Below are 17,293 nucleotides of genomic sequence, written 5' to 3'. Positions count from 1 at the left end.
AGCTATATAACATTTAAAAAACACATTAAGTAAGTTTACATTCCGTTTTTTAATAAGCTTATTTGTTACATTAATGATCAGTTCTTCAGTATTTAACCGTAAAAACCGCCGAAACCACCAAATTCTTGTTGCTGCTGGCCAAAGTTTCCATTTCCGGCGAAACTTTCCTGCTGCTGCTGTCCAAAGTTTCCATTTCCGCCAAAACTCTCCTGCTGCTGCTGCTGTCCGAAGGAACCGAAACCACCAAAACCTGGTCCAAAGCCGCCCTGCTGTTGTTGCTGCTCAAGCCCAAATCCACCGAATCCAAACTGGGGACGCGCCGAGGCTATGACAAACAGAGCAACCAGACAGAAAATCTGGAAACCAAATAATAACGGGTGTTTTTTTTATATTTTTTTGACATGAAAGAATGAATAATCTTGTGGCATTACATTTTAAATATGATTTCTGGCATATGACCGCCACGGCTGGCTCGGATGTAGTCCAATCTGGACGTCCAATTTGCAATGACTTTTTCCAACATATTTGGCCGTATATCGGCAATAACACGGCGAATGTTGTCTTCCAAATGGTTTAGCGTTTGTGGCTTATCCGCATAGACCAATGACTTTACATAGCCCCACAAAAAGTAGTCTAGCGGTGTTAAATCACAAGATCTTGGAGGCCAATTCACAGGTCCAAAACGTGAAATTAGGCGGTCACCAAACGTGTCTTTCAATAAATCGATTGTGGCACGAGCTGTGTGACACGTTGCGCCGTCTTGTTGGAACCACAGCTCCTGGACATTATGGTCGTTCAATTCAGGAATGAAAAAGTTAGTAATCATGGCTCTATACCGATCACCATTGACTGTAACGTTCTGGCCATCATCGTTTTTGAAGAAGTACGGACCAATGATTCCACCAGCCCATACAGCGCACCAAACAGTCAGTTTTTCTGGATGTAACGGTGTTTCGACATACACTTGAGGATTAGCTTCACTCCAAATGCGGCAGTTTTGTTTGTTGACGTAGCCATTCAACCAGAAGTGCGCTTCATCGCTAAACAAAATTCGCTTATGAAAATCGGGAACAACAGCAATCTCGTTTTGGGCCCATTCGACGAATCTACGCCTTGCTTGATGATCGTTTGGTTTCAATTCTTGCACGAGTTGGATTTTGTAAGCACGCAAACCAAGATCCTTCCGCAAAATCCATAAGGGATGGACACAGATCCAATTCCTGTGCTCGATGGCGGATGGACTCATTCGGGTCTTCCTCAATGCTACGCTCTACAGCAGCAATAGCTTCTTCTGTACGCACCGTACGGCGTCTCTGGGGATGCGAGTTATCAATAAGAGTAAACGCGGTGCGAAAACGGTCCATGGTTAATCGAATTAACTGCTCTGATGGACGATTTTGTCGACGATAAAATGGACGTAGTGCGCGATACGTATTCCGCACAGAACCATTATTTTCGAAATAAAATTGCACTATTTGCAAGCGTTGTTCAGGCGTGAGTCTATTCATGACGAATTGCCAAACCAAACTGAGAATAAATCACTTGACAGCTGTTAAATCGGTCGCCATCTTGAACAGTAATGCCAACTTAAAGTTCTATACCTCTAAAAAAAACACCCGTTATAAATTAGTCTGTGTAAAATGCTTGAGAACTATAAAAACACTCACCAAGAACTTCATTTTGAAAATACGGTCAGCTTCCTTGGCGAGACTGGAGTACGAGTATCGAGTATGAATCGTCTTCAAGGATAAAACTTTAACTGAGCTCCTTTCTAGTGACTCCTGGTATTTATAAGACACGTTTGGCTACCTAAGAATGCAACCTAACAAAGCAATGATACCAGGTAATTTCCATCCTACATTTTTACATTTCACTTCTAGAGAAATAGGGTATACTATCCGCTAACAGGTAGAAGGATAAATAGCCGAGTTTATCTGCCCATCTCCGTCCGTACGAACGTCGTTATCTTGGGAACTATAAAAGTTATAAATCTGAGATTAGGCATGCAGTTTGTAGATACATAGACGCAGTTTGTTTCCCTATCCCTAACCTCCACTCTAAATTTTTTTGTCTTGCGAATTTTACCGGTCCAAAACGCAAACATTTCTGAGACATATTATTATTTATTTTTATTTTGTTATTTTCCCCAATTTCTATCGATATCCGCAAAAATAATAAATTTTACTCGTTCACTCTTACACTAATTGAGTAACGGGTATCTGATAGTCGGGGAACTGAAATATACCGTTCTTTTTTGTTAAATCTGTATTTAAAATCTGACTATGCTAAACTTTTCATTATAAGAGATTTTCAGGACTTTACGAAAATTGTTCCTTTAATCTTTTAATTCTTAACCCCATAAATCTTTAGCACACTGATCGATGAATAGTTTTCATGGTCCACAACAGACCCAACAGAGTAGACACAATGACAATCATACGCTTAAAATGAAATATATTTATAGCACTTAAGGTTACGCGATTTCTTCGATTACAGACTAATTGTTTGAGAAACATAAAATATTGTGCAAAAGTATCTAAAGACTAAATCTTAACAAGTCAGCCAAGTCACAATTGTTTATAAAAAATTGCATTGTTTATGTATAACTTTCACGACGACTTTTGCACTTCATTTGAACTTAAACTAGACGGATGTATCTGATGTGTTTAAAACGACCAACTAGAGGGGATAAAACAAATGCTAACAAGAATCTCGACTACATGGACCTAGCGGATTATGTGGATTTGCCGTTTGTGAGTGATTTGGCGGGTTTCGGATGGTCCTTCATGTGCTGCTCGAACATGCTACGAATGTCGGTCAAAGCCTGCGATATGTTCTGCGCGAAGCGATGCACATCCTGCAAAAAACAATTCAATTAGCTATGCTCCATGCTATGAACCAGTGCTCCTTACCGTTTGCTGGCACGTTGTCTTCGCTGAGATGTGGAAGAATATCAGGTTCTCTCCGGCAATAATGTAGGACACACCGTAACCATCATCGGCCACGGGTCCAAAGCCGCCTCCAGCACTGATGCAGTTAGGATGCTTCTTTAGGTCCATCTTCGGCGTCTGGCCGTGCGGAGTCTGACTAGTGGACAGGCGCCAGGGTTCGCTGAGCACCTCGTTGAGGAAGGGTGAATCCACCTCGAGGTACTTGGAGACCACATACAGGCAGAACAGATGCCTGTCGATGCCACGACCGCACATGGCATCCTGGTAGCCCAGCTGGTGGCGATCGCAGGCAGCCTGAAGCATCTTGACACGCTCATCGTTCTGTACAGCAAGGATGTATGGATAAGCCAGTGATTTAGTTACATGTAATTCTAACATCTTACGGTTGTATTTGGGTTCTGCATGGCCTTTACCCAGGCGGATGACTCAATGGTGCAAGGACGCACTGTCTCAGTTCTTCCTTCGCGGAACAGACGGGTCATGGAAGCCTCATATGTCAACGAGAAGCGACCGGCATCCCGGTAGTAGGCCAACTGCAGGGCCATTTGTATGTAGGCATCCGGTGAGATGCGGCACTTCTTCATAAAGCCCTTGCCGTAATCCTGGTGCACAAGGATGCGTAGGTTTACTTCGTTGATTAGCTTAGTCACATCGATGGTGGCCTCTTCGATCTGCGCCAGGCAAGGCTTAAGATCCCAAGCGAGCCTGGTGGGTGTGGGTGGCTGGAACTCTGGGGTACCCTTTGTGTTGCCAGATTCATCATATCTACAGGGTTACCAAGGAATAGGTTAGCATTGTGGGGAGATGTTTGGTGGGGGAAGGCATTGCAAGCATCGTAAATCAAAATATTGTTAATTTTGTGTAATTGTTGTTAGTCACGAAAACAAAATAAACTGAATTTGTGCTTTTGGGTTGATTGGGACTCGTAAATACAGTAAATAAACGCAGTGAGGAATAAGTAAAGTGAATAATCCCTAAAAAAGTAGTTCATTAAGGGTTTTGCATACTAGACTTTGTATGTTTCAAGTTGCTTGAAGCTAGTATTTACTGTATGGCGAGATCATCAAAGCTTTTAGCACCTAGTGATCTCTCGTGCTCAACCCAAAAATGACTTGAATAGCTTTGTTTAGTGCTTGGCTTGTGTGCTTTGTAGTTAAGTGTTTACCCATAAATATCATCACCAAATATATACTCCCACAGGTGTCCCAAAACCGGTGCGTCGGCCCTATAAAAAAAGTGTAGATGGTGTAAATAAATTGTTAGGCCACAACCGGGGTTAATAAAAATAATAATTGAATTGGGACAATGGGTGATAGGTGATAAATGAACGCAGCCAACCGAAACCGACAAATTACAGGCGGGCATAGGAATCTATAGTCATTACCCGTCCGATACAAGATCGTCGACGATCAGGTTCTCCCACATGTGTGAGGCGATGGCAGCGTCGGACCTTTTGGATTTTGGATAGTTTAACAAATCGGTTCAGATAGTTGAGTATGGCAAATCGGATATATTTGATGGGTGCTGAAAGAAAATATTGGGTGCAGGATGTCACTTACCAGGTGTGTTCGGCGTTGAAGCCAACGCGACCATTGGTGCCCACACAAACAGTAAAGCACTTGTCAAACCAGCGGTTGTAGCCATTGCCGTGCAGCAGCTTCTTGCCAAAGTTGTCCAGCAGTTCCGGACGCGCCAAATCAAACTCGAAGGGCTCATCGTCCAGGGAGAGCACAAAAGCGGCCGACTCGATGGTTCGCAGAGAGGTTTGATTTGCTCCCCACGAGAAGAAAGTGTTGCGAGCCTCCGCCCACTTGGATCGGTTCCACGCGGTCAGGGCGGCCAAATGTTCCTCACCTTCCACTGGAGTGGCTTTGCCTTTCAGGATTTCCTCAATTTGCCTGCAGAATAATACCAATTAATAACTGTCTCTCTGTTAAATTTGTATTCCACAAGTCACTTACACCTGCAACTCGCAAGGACGCAGGATGCGACCCTTGTAGTAGATGAGCATCTTGTAGTAGCAGCCCTTGTGCAGAACCACAATGTGGTTGGAGTCCCTGTAGTGGATGATACGATCGGTTTCCAGGCCAGGCACGCGTGCAGTGTTGAAGGTACGTTCGTACTGCCACGAGCACAGAGGAATCATGCCCTGCACCATGATCTAAAAAGAATAAAAAAGGTTTAATATAACGGATACGTTAATTTTTAAGTAGTTTTAAGTCTGTGATCTACATATACAAATATTAGTCCCAACAAAGCAAACGAATATTGCTTATTTAGTGTCTGTATAAAGTAGTTAAAGAACTTCTAGTGGCGTAGAATATTTTGAATATATATTAGCGATTTTCCCCAACACGTGTTCAAGTGTCGGTTAAAGCACACATTAAACGCTATCTATACAAAGATTTTGTAAATTGTTATTCTAGCCAATTACTGTTACTTACAGGCTGCAGTTCCTGGTGCTCGATCAGTCGACGGAAGTTGAGGAGCAGGGAGATCACATTGGCCGCACGCGCCGCCTGTTTGTTGGTGAGGTTCATGAAGATCGCATCCGTGCCGTAGAAGTTGCTGTTCACGCAGAGGGGACTGCGACCACGAAGGTAGACGTACTCCTCCCACCAATCCGAGACGTAGTTGGTGGACCACCAGCTCTTGAGGATGAGGTACCACTGCAGCTTCTTGCCGATGGTCTGTTCGAATTCATTGGCCAGTCGCTCCATGCGCGTGTAGTTTTCATCATCCAGCAGCGGGCGAACACTTCGCAGGTACCTGGTCATCGTGTCCTTAACGGAGGGCAGTGGCAGCCTGGGCAGAGATCCCTGGAAGCTGTAGAGGCCCGGCTTGTTCCAACTGGATAGAACCCGCACCACTGCCACCCACAACATGGTGGGCAGTGAGACGCGACTGCCAGGAGCTCTCGACTCGTACATCCAGCCCTTGTACATGAGCAGCAGCTTAAGAGTGTATCTCATGGTGAAACAGATCGATAGCCAGACCACCAGAGCGGCCAAAAAGCAGGCGGTCACCTGCCAGTTTATTGTGTTGGAAGGCAGGTGCACCAGTATCCGGTTGTTCAGATCGAATGGAGCCTGGTAGCCCGCGAAGTGTAGACCCAGCGCTATTGCTGAGATCAGCCAGAGGCTCTGGATGTGCGCCGGATAGACGCCATTGCGTACGCCGTTCTGGAAAAAATGTTCATATGATTTGGTTTCCATTTAAATTTCGGTAGACGTATGCCGTATGTACTTACCCTTGCGCGACCCAAGCGCTTTTTCCAGGAACGCACTCCCGAATTCCACACCAAATTGAGCACCTCGTGGTCATAGTTGATGTCGAAGCCCTCGTGGGTAATGGCAAACGAGAATGCCACGGCGGCATGGGCTTCAGCCATACCTGCAGGCTGCTAATGATATCCCAAGTACAAGAAAGTGCTGTGAGAGACAGATAATGGGTATGCATAAGCACTAGGTAGAAAGTTTCATCTAAAGTCTGGGGAAATCTACCGCTTAAACCTTGATTTAAGACACGCTAATAGAAAAACTCATATTTTTGCCAATTAAGGTGAACGCCCATGAAAGGCCAGTTTTGTCTCCCGATAACTTGTTTCTTTGTGGTCTAGATGGGTCGCAGTAGACATTATCTGATAAGGTGGAATGAAAATTGCCAGACATACATGCCATGTGATTCATGAACAAAAAACATTTTGGTCAACGTTTTGCCACTCGCGCTTGAGTTGAAATGCGTTTTAGATTGTAGATACTTCACATTGTATCTCTGTTTTCATAAGTGTTTTGTTTGGAGCCGCACCAGTCCAAAGTTCAATTATTGCCAGCTTCAGATTCGTTATATACGAGTATACATATATAAATTAATTAGTATACAGCTTTCGATGTCATAACCCTCTACATGCAATTGATAATTGACGTCACTGAGCGCAGCTTTATTCATCTGGGGTTAGGGTTATCATCACCAGGATTAACTATAGAGTCTGTCTGTGATTGTGGCTCTGGGCCAGTTCTAGAACGTCCTCCAGTGGCAGGCTAGAAGCGAAGGCAGAGTTCACCTTTCCTCACTCGAAAGATAATTGCTCCAATAAATAATTTGCAAGCTTCCCCAGCTAACTGCAGTTCTATACATTCACTCGGATTGAATTCGCTAATAAATTGCACAACTATTTGATTGCTATTGTGTTTCGTTTGAGTGGCTATTCAGCGTTTCGACGCAGCTTTGGAACTCAACATACGCTGCATATATGCACAAATATGTTTATTTATATATATCTATTTATAAAATGTATAAAAGTTCCTCAGCTTCTCCCAGCAAGCCCAAAATTACACTCCGTTCTGATAAACTCTAGCCTAAGGAAAACCTTGAATCGATCTATACACCTTGATGAAGGTCAGTGCATCCGATCGGATATCTATTGTCCAAACATATCAATAAACCAGAAAGACCACCAGCTCCAACTCGAAATAGCCCCAACAAGATACGATACGAATTCATTTTCGTTTGACCCACTTTGTGGCGACGACTATGCGGCGTATGCTTAATAATAATAACTCAGCACCGACCACTACCGGCATTTATTTGTTTGCGTATCGGCGAGAGAAGCAACAATAACCACTTCAAAAGCCACCTCAACATAGGAAAATAAAAAAGCACCAAAATAATGTATGCGCGATTTGTTTTCTTTTTTTATAAGATCTTTTTGTTTTTGCTGGGCACGAGGGGCCAAAGTCCACGAATTATTTTTTTCACAGTGCGATCTCTTCCTATACGGGGTCCACATCTACAGCGTTAATTATATTGCACAAATTTAAATTTTATCTATTTTCTAGATCGAGTGGGCTCGACCTTGTGCCTAAATGTATTTACTTGTGAGGAAGGCGGGTCCAATGCCGGGTTTTATGTAACCACTGAAAGTTCCCCCCAGCTGATAAGGTTTTAAATAGATTCTCCAACTATCAAAAACATGTGGCAGAATTTGGGTCACTTAAGTGGGATCGAGATAAAGACCGGGGGAAGAGATCGCCAAGCGAAAAATACAAAAAGTGGTCCACGTAAGCCGCAAAAATGCAACCTTTGCGGATTATAAACCCATTGCTTTCGATTGCGCTGCGCATTGTTTACGCTTTTCCGACCTTCAGCTGGTGGTAGCAGATAAATAAAAGAGGAAAACAAACCTTCTAGTCGAATTAAAGCAATTCGCAAAATGTAAACTGTTTCCGGGTTGTGTTAATTGCACTGCGATGTGTGAGCGTGGTATTTATAAACGTTGTGGGGGAATTGGTAAATGACAATTGCGAAATCCTAGGCCAGATGCACACACGAAAATGGGGAAACTGGGGATGCTTCGGATCCCCTTCTTATAAAGCGACTTGATCGGTTGGACGCCGAGCGTTGACTGAATCGACTGTGAGCACAACGGGTTCGTTAGGGTCTTAAAAGCACTCGGAGCGGAGCGCCGAGACAGAGATACTATCGCCCAGAGTCGAGTCGATGTGCTTTTCAGGTCTGGCACGGCGTTGTATGGTATGGTATAGTATGCCTGAGTATGGTTGATTATTGTTGAGTGTGGTATGGATGCGTCACGAGTCGAGAGGCTCGTCGTAAAGTGGAAGGGGGGTGCCCAAGTTTGTGGAGTGTGTTGACCGGCGATATTCCGGGAATACGGTCTCTTCAGATCGATAGGGCCTTATCTTGTGGCGAAATGGATATGTGATTGGGCCCAATAAACACCTACAAGTGTGGGCATATACATATAAAATGGGTGTACTCATGTTTTGAAGGGTATGTGCAGTTAGCCTGGTTAATACGTCTCTTGAAAATTCGTTTTGAACTTGGCTAGACAAATTTCTAGGAATCTAGGTCGCCTATCAGTCCGCCTATCAAGATTCAAAACCGATATATTACAATTATGTAAAGGCGCTCATACTTTTAATGGGCTGACTCTCACTAAGGTCAGAGCCTATGAGCACGTTGACTGATCCGATTTAATAAATCAAAGTGATTAGCACTCTAGTTTGCCTGGTTCAATAAACAATAACAATAAACAGGGTTAACAATTAATTTATTTAAAATCTACATACATAGTTGGAGACAAGATACTTTCCAAGTCTAAAGGGCATGATACAACAACAGGGTATTTGGTGCTATCCCATATATCTTTCGCTATGCTATAAAAATAGCGTAAATAATTCATATTCCACATTGCAGTCGGCACGGACTCGTAGTATCAGGGTTCATACCATAAAGATTAGGTTTAAAATTCGGCGAGGGGACTTTGACCTCTCCGCAGATGGCACTGTATTTGCAAGCCGTTTAGGTAAGCAACTTCAGATCTGAAGATGGGCTCTCCACACCTGCTTTTACCGCGGTTACATGGCGAGTTAGCCTGTTTACTTGATAAACCCGCTGAAAAACAAGCCTTACATATACGATCTGATTCTATAACCGAAAACTGACCAATGAGCGGGCGGGGATAAGAAACAATTGAGCAAGGCGATAAAACCTATCGCTCACTATTAATAGTTGAAAGTCCAATAATCGCAGTGGCGGGGGGCCTGTGAGATCTTCAGTGCTACGCAATTTCTGCGTTCTGATAAGGATTGCTCGAGCACGCGGTTCCGATAAGAGGTGAGTGCTGTCAGAATAACCTAGTGCAATCAGTGACGCGTTGAAAGTGTCTACCTGGCATAAATGTCGCCCTCTTATCGCACGACTGGGATCTTCGTACCCCCGACGAAGATCTGCCCAGATTGGAGAATTTGAATTGAAAGTAACCACCGCGATGAAGACGATGAAAACGAGATGGTGCAGTAATCTCTCGGTGCTGGTGGTGGGGCTGTTGGTGGTGCTGGTATCTGTATCTCGAGTTTGGACTTTGAACCGCAGCAAACTTGAAATGTGCGGCGGCTACGAACGACCGAGGCAGCCACGCATGTCTAACGAGAGCGGTACAATCGAGGTAGGTGGCTCTGGAGGGTCGGACTGCGAGGGGCGGCACAAAGGCGCTGGGAACCAGTTGCGACTGGGACCCCATGCAAATCATTCACAGCTGCCGCGTCCGCGTGCTATCTTTGAGATACTCGACTACAAGATACCCGCTTTTACATTGATGCAAGTAGGTTTCTGCACTGAAAGTACTTTGTAGGAATGAAAACATTTCAGAAGTACTATCGCACTCAAAAACGTAACACACTTTTGGTTGAGTACGGTCGTTAGAAACGGTCAAAACGAACTACACCTAATACTTTTGTTTGACAACCACCATTTTAAATGCTGTTTAACAGTTATAAAAACGTGTAATTGTCATGCGATTCAAACAAGCAAACGATTGCTTAAATGATCCAGCTCTAGACATACTTAATATTTAATACTAAATAATTATTATGATGAGTAATATATGTTACATTATTCTATTAGGGTATGTTTTAAAAATGTGTAATATCTACTAACTTTTTATGAAGTACGCCATAAATGAAGATAATAATATTTATGCCTAAGTTTGTTTGTGCTTCATAACGTATTTCAAACACATATACCCTGTAAGTCTACGTTTACCGGGTATGAAAGCAAAACACTCAATGCCGGAGGTCCATAGCTAATGGTTTCGCTACTTTCCATAACAGTTAGCACTCGGATTCTGGGTTTATTATATTGACTTATTGTTGTTGGCTTGCGACTGAGCTTTTCCTTGGCATTTTCCCTTCGAAATTGAAAAGTGCTGCAGAAGGAGGGGGGAAAGAGGCGCAGAGAGCAACACCTGCCCGTCTGTGCTGTGTATGTGGGTGTCTGTTGTGGTTTTGCTTTGCAGATGTTTACGTCGAAAGCTCTCTCAGTATGTTTCGCTCTCCTCCCACTCAGGGAAAGAGCAACAGAGGACAGAGGGAGAACGTGCCCCGTTAAGCCTCTCCGGAAACTCGTTTCGGACTTTGAACCGCTTCGATTAAAGCGTGTTTTGAAAAACACCAAACAACAACTATGTATGTCTGCGTAACGAAATAAAAAAATTAAAACAAACAAACAGCAACAACGCAACTGCAGACTCGACGAGGGTTTTGTAATAAATACAGTGCTATTTGTTTAGTGACCATTTCGGGCAACAAGTTTATACCAGATTTGTGACCCAATTTTGGCAAACAGGTTGTGGAGGCACTAGTTTTTAGCTTTTTTGGGGCGGGGGCGGAAAAGGGGGAGTGGCCGAGAGAGTGCGTGAGTTTCTGGGGCAACGGAATACACGGCTAATTGCCCGCCAGACTTACTTTCTTAAAATGGCAACCAATTGCAATTGCAGTCTCCTTCTTCAAATCAAAATGCTAAGAAGGGCGAAACAATAAAAAGCGCACAAAACGTGGCAAACAACAAGAACAACACGGAAAGGACGACGAGGCAGCAAACAGGCAAATGCAAAGACGCGCGCGCAATGTTAATGTTGTAAGCGTTGCGGTGGCGAAAGAGAGACTGAAACTGCGCCTGAGAAGCAAAAGCGAAACGGAAGCAGCGGCCAAAGAAGAACAGCAACAAATCCACCATATGATCGGAGCAACAACAACTACGGCCCAGTGGTGGCGGCTGAACCACTTTCAAAAGGGTTAAAGCCTTCAAACATCTGCACATGCCTACATACATATAAACATTTGTACTTGGTTATGATTTAATCAAAATGTACACAACCATTTCAATGACTTTTTAGTTGCACAAATTTCAGGCGTACTCCAGGTACTTGTCTAGGTAATTAACTATTCCTCTTTAGGGTAAAGTAATCAATAAAATAAAAGTGGTACTAATTGACTCAACATGTATGCTTATCGTGCTTTTAATTAGTAAAAGACAATGTGTTTCTGTTCAATGAATGAGATATATATTTATGTGTCTTTAAATGGAACACTTCCATCTTAATTAAGGTCTTAAGTAAACTGTCTGTTAGCCTACGTACGAAGTCCACTATTCGGTTGCTGGAGCAGCCTGCTCCTCCTGCTGGTCCTTCTCCTTGCTGGACAGACCGCGTATGCTGACATCGTAGACGACCTCCTCGATCTTCTTGACATCATATTTTAAGGCATCGAACCGCTTTCGCAGACCATCATTCTTCAGGTTCAGCAAACGGAAGCCCGTGTTTAGGTCGCCAATAAAATGGGAGATATTCAGGGGACGTTCGTAGTCGCCCATGGTGACGGAATTGGTGGCAAAGCGGGAAAGTTCCGATGCCAACTGCAGGATGCCCAGTAAATAGTCCTCTACATCCAGGTGAAAACCCTCAGACTGGCTGGTCTTCACTGTGGAGTAATTAACTATTATTTGGTATCCTTTTAAATCTATGTAGCTTACATCCCAGCATTTCGGCCACTGTTTCGCGGGTGACCAAAAAGCCCGCCTCCAGGTAAATAACCAAGGCAATGAGAAAGATCAAACGCTGCGTAATGTAGGTCCAGTGATCGGAGTATCTGCAAGAGCGGAGAATTAGACACCCACAATGGAGGCCATAAATTTCACCATCTGACTCACCTGTAGTACTGTCCAGTTGGCACCAGTTCGGCCAATTTCTGGTACTTTTCGGCACACGACTCGATTTGCTGGCGTGCCAAGCCGCAGGCGCCACTAACTAGTTTTCAGGGAAAGTAAATAAGGCATATGATAACTAAACAAGCAGTTTTTATATAGCATATACTTACTCTGGCTCAAATCGCTGTGAATAATCTGCAGTTTAATCTGCGCTTCCTTGGCCAAATGCTCGATTTCGCGCACCACAATGCGGATGTTCTAAAAACAATGGTTTGAAATGGTGACTTTTAAGTAACTAAAGGATTACCCACCTCCCTGAGCTCCTGTTCATTGTCTATGTACTTTTGGTAGTTCGAGAAGATGTCCAAGTTCACAAAGTTCGACATTTTTGCTTAATATTTAGCTGCTTTTGTTGCTTGTTTATACCGGCGATAGGGATGGGAGTATAGCCAAGCAATAATTCCAGTTGTTGCTATCGATATATTTAAGTGTTATCGCTTGCCCCAGCCAGTACTGGCTAACGCCCTTCTTGTCATCTGCAGTTTCATTAATATTGTTTTGTCCATCCTGTTCCAATTAGAATCAAACTAGGCTCGTGACAAAATGTCGTATGTAAGTGTTTTTGGGCTCAAGAAAGTGGATTAAGTGTAAATGCTGTCGCTCATCCACAGGGACAAGGCTATAATCCGTATGCCCAGCCCGGTGGCTATGCCCCGCCGCCCGGAGCATTTCCGCCGCAGAATGCCCAGGTTTCTCCGCAGGCACAGCAATGGTTCGCCATGGTGGACCGCGACCGATCTGGAAAGATCAACGCCTCCGAGTTGCAGGCGGCCCTGGTGAATGGGCGTGGCGATCACTTCTCGGATAATGCCTGCAAGCTGATGATAAGTAAGCTGAAGCCCTCCCAAAAGGGGTCCCAAAGTTTCCACTCCAGGAACTGTGACGTCAGAAGGTGCACACTAGTAATGTGTATACAGCAGACCCTCCTTAAGACGAACATAAGTTAAACTAGTTTCGTTGGTAACATAGTAACACAAGAACAGGTTGCCTAGAAGACCCGCTGAATACCAAGAACCAATGAAGGGCACATGAGCATATATTTAGGTTATCCTGAAAGTTGATATGTAAGTCATGAAAGGCTTAAAAATTCTGATGATTCCCCTTCCCAAAACTGTGACGCTAGTAGGTGCGCACTTACCTGCAGAAGATTCTCTATAGGTCCAACACCGTGAGTTGAGTCACCGCAAGTAGAGCTATAGTTCAAGCTATAAAGGTTCTACTGTATTTATAGACCCAATTTAGGGTACATGCATATTTGTTTAGATCACCTGGAGCGGTAGACACTATTTCGTTTGTTTACCCTGCGACTTACGTATGTGCTTTTATCGCTTCTTTTTAATTGACTCAACAGGCATGTTCGACAACGATGCCAGTGGAACCATCGATGTTTATGAGTTCGAGAAGCTGTACAACTACATCAACCAATGGCTGGTAAAGTATTTTTTGTATCGGAACTAAGTATTCTGACCTATTGTGGAATCACTCTTGCAGCAAGTGTTCAAGACCTACGACCAGGACTCCTCTGGACACATCGAAGAGCAGGAACTAACTCAAGGTAAATCTCCAGCTGAATCTCAAAATCCTTATGGAGTGTGAGGGCCTTCGCTATAATCACACACTTGCTTGCAGCCTTCACCCAGATGGGCTTTCGATTCTCGCCCGACTTCATTAACTTCCTGGTGAAGAAGAGCGACCCCCAGGCCCACAAAGAGGTGTCCGTGGATCAGTTCATAGTGCTCTGTGTACAGGTGCAGCGCTTCACGGAGGCCTTCCGGCAGCGCGACACTCAGCAGAATGGAACCATCACCATTGGGTTCGAGGACTTCCTCACCGTGGCCATTGGCTGCTCGTACTGAAAGAATTATTCAATGCAACCGCTCTCCGGGAATGCATATCCACAGTCTTGCACACACACTAGAGGATGACCATTAATTCCGCGACTCGTGCATTTTTCGTAAAATTTCGACGGTGTTAGCTTTTTAATATGTAAATGAATCACTCCACAGTCATATTGCAATCTCCTGGTATCAGAATCAAATTTCAAAAGTATTTGTTATCGCAGTTCGACTCAATCATAGTACAAAGTCTCTTGCGCCTATTAATAAACTATACACACGTATTTTTACAAATTAAGATATATGTGTTTTATTTAAAATGTAAACATTGTATATGAAAAGTTCATTATAAAATCATGTCTTATGCTAGCAGTCACACTGCCCACAGTTCGTAATCGTGTCTTCGTCGATCGGTGAAGATCACGTGATATGCAGTTAGGAATTATAATCTTATTTAGTATACAATCATAGAATATCGGGCGACTCAATGTGACGGCACAAAAGCTTAATGGTCAAATACAAACATTAATATCAGTTAAAACATTTAGGCATAATAAGTGTTTGGTTTTTGGTTTGGGAATCGTACGATGTTCCAATTTTTTTTGGTCATAGGTTAATAATTTTTAAGATACAAAAAACTCAGTCTTAAAGTCCATAAATATATGAAACGAATGTCTTCAGGGCGAGGAATAGTTGTTTTTTAATTGGTTAATGGCTTGTTTAGTAAAAAATTCAATGCACTTCTCTTTTAAACTAGTTCAGTCATAGTCATTCATTCAGTCATTGTAAATGGCATCGATTGAACTTATCGAGTAGTTACCAAAGGTTGAGTCTTAGTTGCTTAATCAAGCCAAGTCAAGAGATCGTTGGATGGCAGAGGGTTTTCGGGCAAGATGTTGGGAACTTTATGGAAATACGCGCTCGGCGAGCCCTGGTAAAATACTTCTTTTTTTCTGGACAACAGCATGATGCGCTTGATATCTTAAATGGTAGAGGCCTTAGAAAATATTTGAGTGTTTGATAATATTTTGCACACGTAATCGTAGGTATAAAATTGACAACTCGTGGATCATAATTTTATACAATTTAAAAGTTACTAACTGATGCATTAACGCATGGACGCATCGTTAGAAAAAGGCCTTAAGACTACTTTGATTATATGCTTGATTAGATTGGTTTTCATTTGCTTACATTACATAAATTATTACAAGTAAACATTAAATATTTGGGATGACACATAAATGACAAGAAATAAAATTCGCAAATGGACAATCAAGACACCAGTCGTATAAAATGATATATGTTAAATGGAAGAATCACTCGGTCCGCGTACAAGTTTATTTGGTATCAAGCTCTCCCTTCCCATTGAAGTCGATGATCAGCTTGCCCTGCGAGTCATCGGACATGGAGCCGCTCATTCCGTTTTCGCGAGTCATCGAGTACTTCGATCTCCTCTTGCTGGGCAGCTGGGGCAGATCGGTGTGGTGCTTCCGCACATGGACACCGAGATTGCCGCGCTGCTTCGACTTGTAGGGGCAGTAGGGGCACTGGTGCGATGGCTCCTTGCCGCCGCACTCGACATTCTCGTGGCGGCGCAGTGTGGACTTCCAGCGATACTTCTTGCCGCAGTGACGGCACTCGTACACGGGTTCGCCATCCAGACCGATTCCATTGGGACTGGTGGTGCTGCCATTGCTGCTGCTGCCCCCATAGTCGCTGAGGGTGAACTCTAGGTTGCGGAAGGCCTGATGGGCATCTAGAATCGAGTTGGTGGATCCTCCATGGGCACTGGCATTGAACATGCCTATGCCAGAGCTGTTGCCGAACTTGCCACCGCTCTGCTCCATCAGGTGAATGTCATCGAAGGCATGATAGCGACCCTCTTCGTCGTCCTCGGTCGAGTAGCCCGGTTCGTTCTCGCACTCCGAGTGGCGGAGGTCGCGCTCTTGCTGCTTGCGCAAGAGGTTCTCCAGGATTTTGGTGGGTGTAATGTCGGTCCCAGCGGCTCCGACATCGTTTTCCTCTTTGATGCGACGATGGGGAGTCTGTTGGCGCAGGATCTCCTGGGCACGCAACTGCTGCTGGAAGTTGTGCAGTCCATTCCTCATCAGGGCCTCGGCAATCACGGCTGCCTGCGGCTTCGGAGTCAGAGCCACCGAACTATTTGCCACCAGCACCGATGTGGGTATGGCCTTAACAACGCCCAGTTGTTCCGTGGACGATGCCGCTGTCTTCAGGGTGAATTTGGGCCGTGGATGAAATGAGGCGGCGGCGCCAGCGGCAGCACCCACCACATGCGTAGCTGTGGCGTTCTGAACCCGCATCACTTCATCAGCATTCAAGTTTTTTGAGGCCGTCTCGGAGGCCGAACCATACACGGCAATGGCCGAAATAGCCGAGGGATCCAGGATCTCGCCGGATGTCGGGGAGACCTGGCGGTGCGGCTGCTCCGCCTTGGGCACCTTGGCCGACTTGGTCTTGTAGAATTCGAAGAGCATGTCGGAGACCTCGGTGACGGACAAGCGCTTGCGCCGAGATCCGGGCAACTGGATCTTCTGCTCATCCCGCTGCTTGCCATTGAGAATGCTGCGCTGGAAACTGCGCTGAATCTCGGCAGTGGAGGCCACATCGGGTGCGGTGTTCTCCTTCCTGCTCAAATCTGCAATTGGAAACATAGTTGGGATTAGTTATTGTAGTTTCTGGTTTTTGCGTTCGTATCACTCCGTCTGAAAGTCCTTCGCTTTGATGTATGTCAATCATTTTGATTGAGCTGTGACAAATGAAAAAGCAAATTGTAACTCTGGGACTGCGGGGATTGGGGTACAAATGGTGTTAGATGAATTTCATGCAATAAATAGGCTAAATACACTACTAGTAAATAAATAAATAAAGCAAAACACATAATCTCTTTTTTTTTTGTAAATAAATAAACAAAAGTACACT

General features: G+C 44.2%; 5 protein-coding genes and 1 pseudogene across 7 annotated transcripts in view; 1 reads left to right on the top strand and 5 right to left on the bottom strand.

Moving 5' to 3' along the window:
• Nucleotides 1–30: 30 nt before the first annotated feature.
• On the bottom strand, nucleotides 31–1,753 carry LOC120445133 (single-stranded DNA-binding protein). The gene is made up of 2 exons (XM_039625284.1): nucleotides 1,668–1,753; nucleotides 31–356 (listed from the first exon to the last, which is right to left on the bottom strand). Exons 1-2 carry the CDS (start codon nucleotides 1,677–1,679, stop codon nucleotides 93–95), a joined length of 276 nt encoding a protein of 91 aa, XP_039481218.1. The 5' UTR covers nucleotides 1,680–1,753; the 3' UTR covers nucleotides 31–92.
• Nucleotides 1,754–2,437: 684 nt separating this feature from the next.
• On the bottom strand, nucleotides 2,438–11,419 carry LOC120445025 (carnitine O-palmitoyltransferase 1, liver isoform). Of its 3 annotated transcripts, none has more exons than XM_039625099.2 (9): nucleotides 11,216–11,419; nucleotides 6,202–6,382; nucleotides 5,396–6,133; nucleotides 4,913–5,112; nucleotides 4,511–4,849; nucleotides 4,336–4,401; nucleotides 3,335–3,716; nucleotides 2,913–3,272; nucleotides 2,438–2,857 (listed from the first exon to the last, which is right to left on the bottom strand). In XM_039625099.2, the coding sequence occupies exons 2-9, from the start codon at nucleotides 6,340–6,342 to the stop codon at nucleotides 2,735–2,737; spliced, it is 2,349 nt and encodes a 782-aa protein (XP_039481033.1). In that variant the 5' UTR covers nucleotides 6,343–6,382; nucleotides 11,216–11,419; the 3' UTR covers nucleotides 2,438–2,734. The 3 variants fall into 3 exon arrangements, with proteins under 3 accessions (XP_039481033.1, XP_039481032.1, XP_039481034.1); XM_039625098.1 differs by lacking the exon at nucleotides 11,216–11,419 and adding an exon at nucleotides 8,135–8,360; XM_039625100.1 differs by lacking the exons at nucleotides 4,336–4,401; nucleotides 11,216–11,419 and adding exons at nucleotides 4,117–4,176; nucleotides 8,135–8,360.
• LOC120445026 lies at nucleotides 9,080–10,298 on the bottom strand (annotated as a pseudogene).
• Nucleotides 11,420–11,791: 372 nt separating the features above from the next.
• LOC120444520 (translin) lies at nucleotides 11,792–12,926 on the bottom strand. Its single transcript, XM_039624263.1, has 5 exons — nucleotides 12,767–12,926; nucleotides 12,626–12,713; nucleotides 12,459–12,555; nucleotides 12,282–12,397; nucleotides 11,792–12,229 (listed from the first exon to the last, which is right to left on the bottom strand). Exons 1-5 carry the CDS (start codon nucleotides 12,839–12,841, stop codon nucleotides 11,898–11,900), a joined length of 708 nt encoding a protein of 235 aa, XP_039480197.1. The 5' UTR covers nucleotides 12,842–12,926; the 3' UTR covers nucleotides 11,792–11,897.
• A 4-nt stretch (nucleotides 12,927–12,930) lies between these two features.
• On the top strand, nucleotides 12,931–14,648 carry LOC120444521 (peflin). The gene is made up of 5 exons (XM_039624264.1): nucleotides 12,931–13,067; nucleotides 13,127–13,343; nucleotides 13,867–13,946; nucleotides 14,007–14,070; nucleotides 14,145–14,648. Exons 1-5 carry the CDS (start codon nucleotides 13,059–13,061, stop codon nucleotides 14,369–14,371), a joined length of 597 nt encoding a protein of 198 aa, XP_039480198.1. The 5' UTR covers nucleotides 12,931–13,058; the 3' UTR covers nucleotides 14,372–14,648.
• Nucleotides 14,649–15,026: 378 nt separating this feature from the next.
• Nucleotides 15,027–17,293, bottom strand: part of LOC120444518 (longitudinals lacking protein, isoforms F/I/K/T) — a 60,964-nt gene continuing 58,697 nt past the window's right edge. The window contains exon 6 of the mRNA XM_039624248.2: nucleotides 15,027–17,009. Within this exon, the coding sequence (XP_039480182.1) occupies nucleotides 15,688–17,009 (1,322 nt within the window). The 3' untranslated portion in view covers nucleotides 15,027–15,687. The remainder of the gene's footprint in view (nucleotides 17,010–17,293) is intronic.

This window comes from Drosophila santomea, chromosome 2R, assembly GCF_016746245.2.
Source record: "Drosophila santomea strain STO CAGO 1482 chromosome 2R, Prin_Dsan_1.1, whole genome shotgun sequence".
Lineage (NCBI taxonomy): Eukaryota > Metazoa > Arthropoda > Insecta > Diptera > Drosophilidae > Drosophila > Drosophila santomea.
This window is presented reverse-complemented; position numbering and strand designations above follow the sequence as displayed.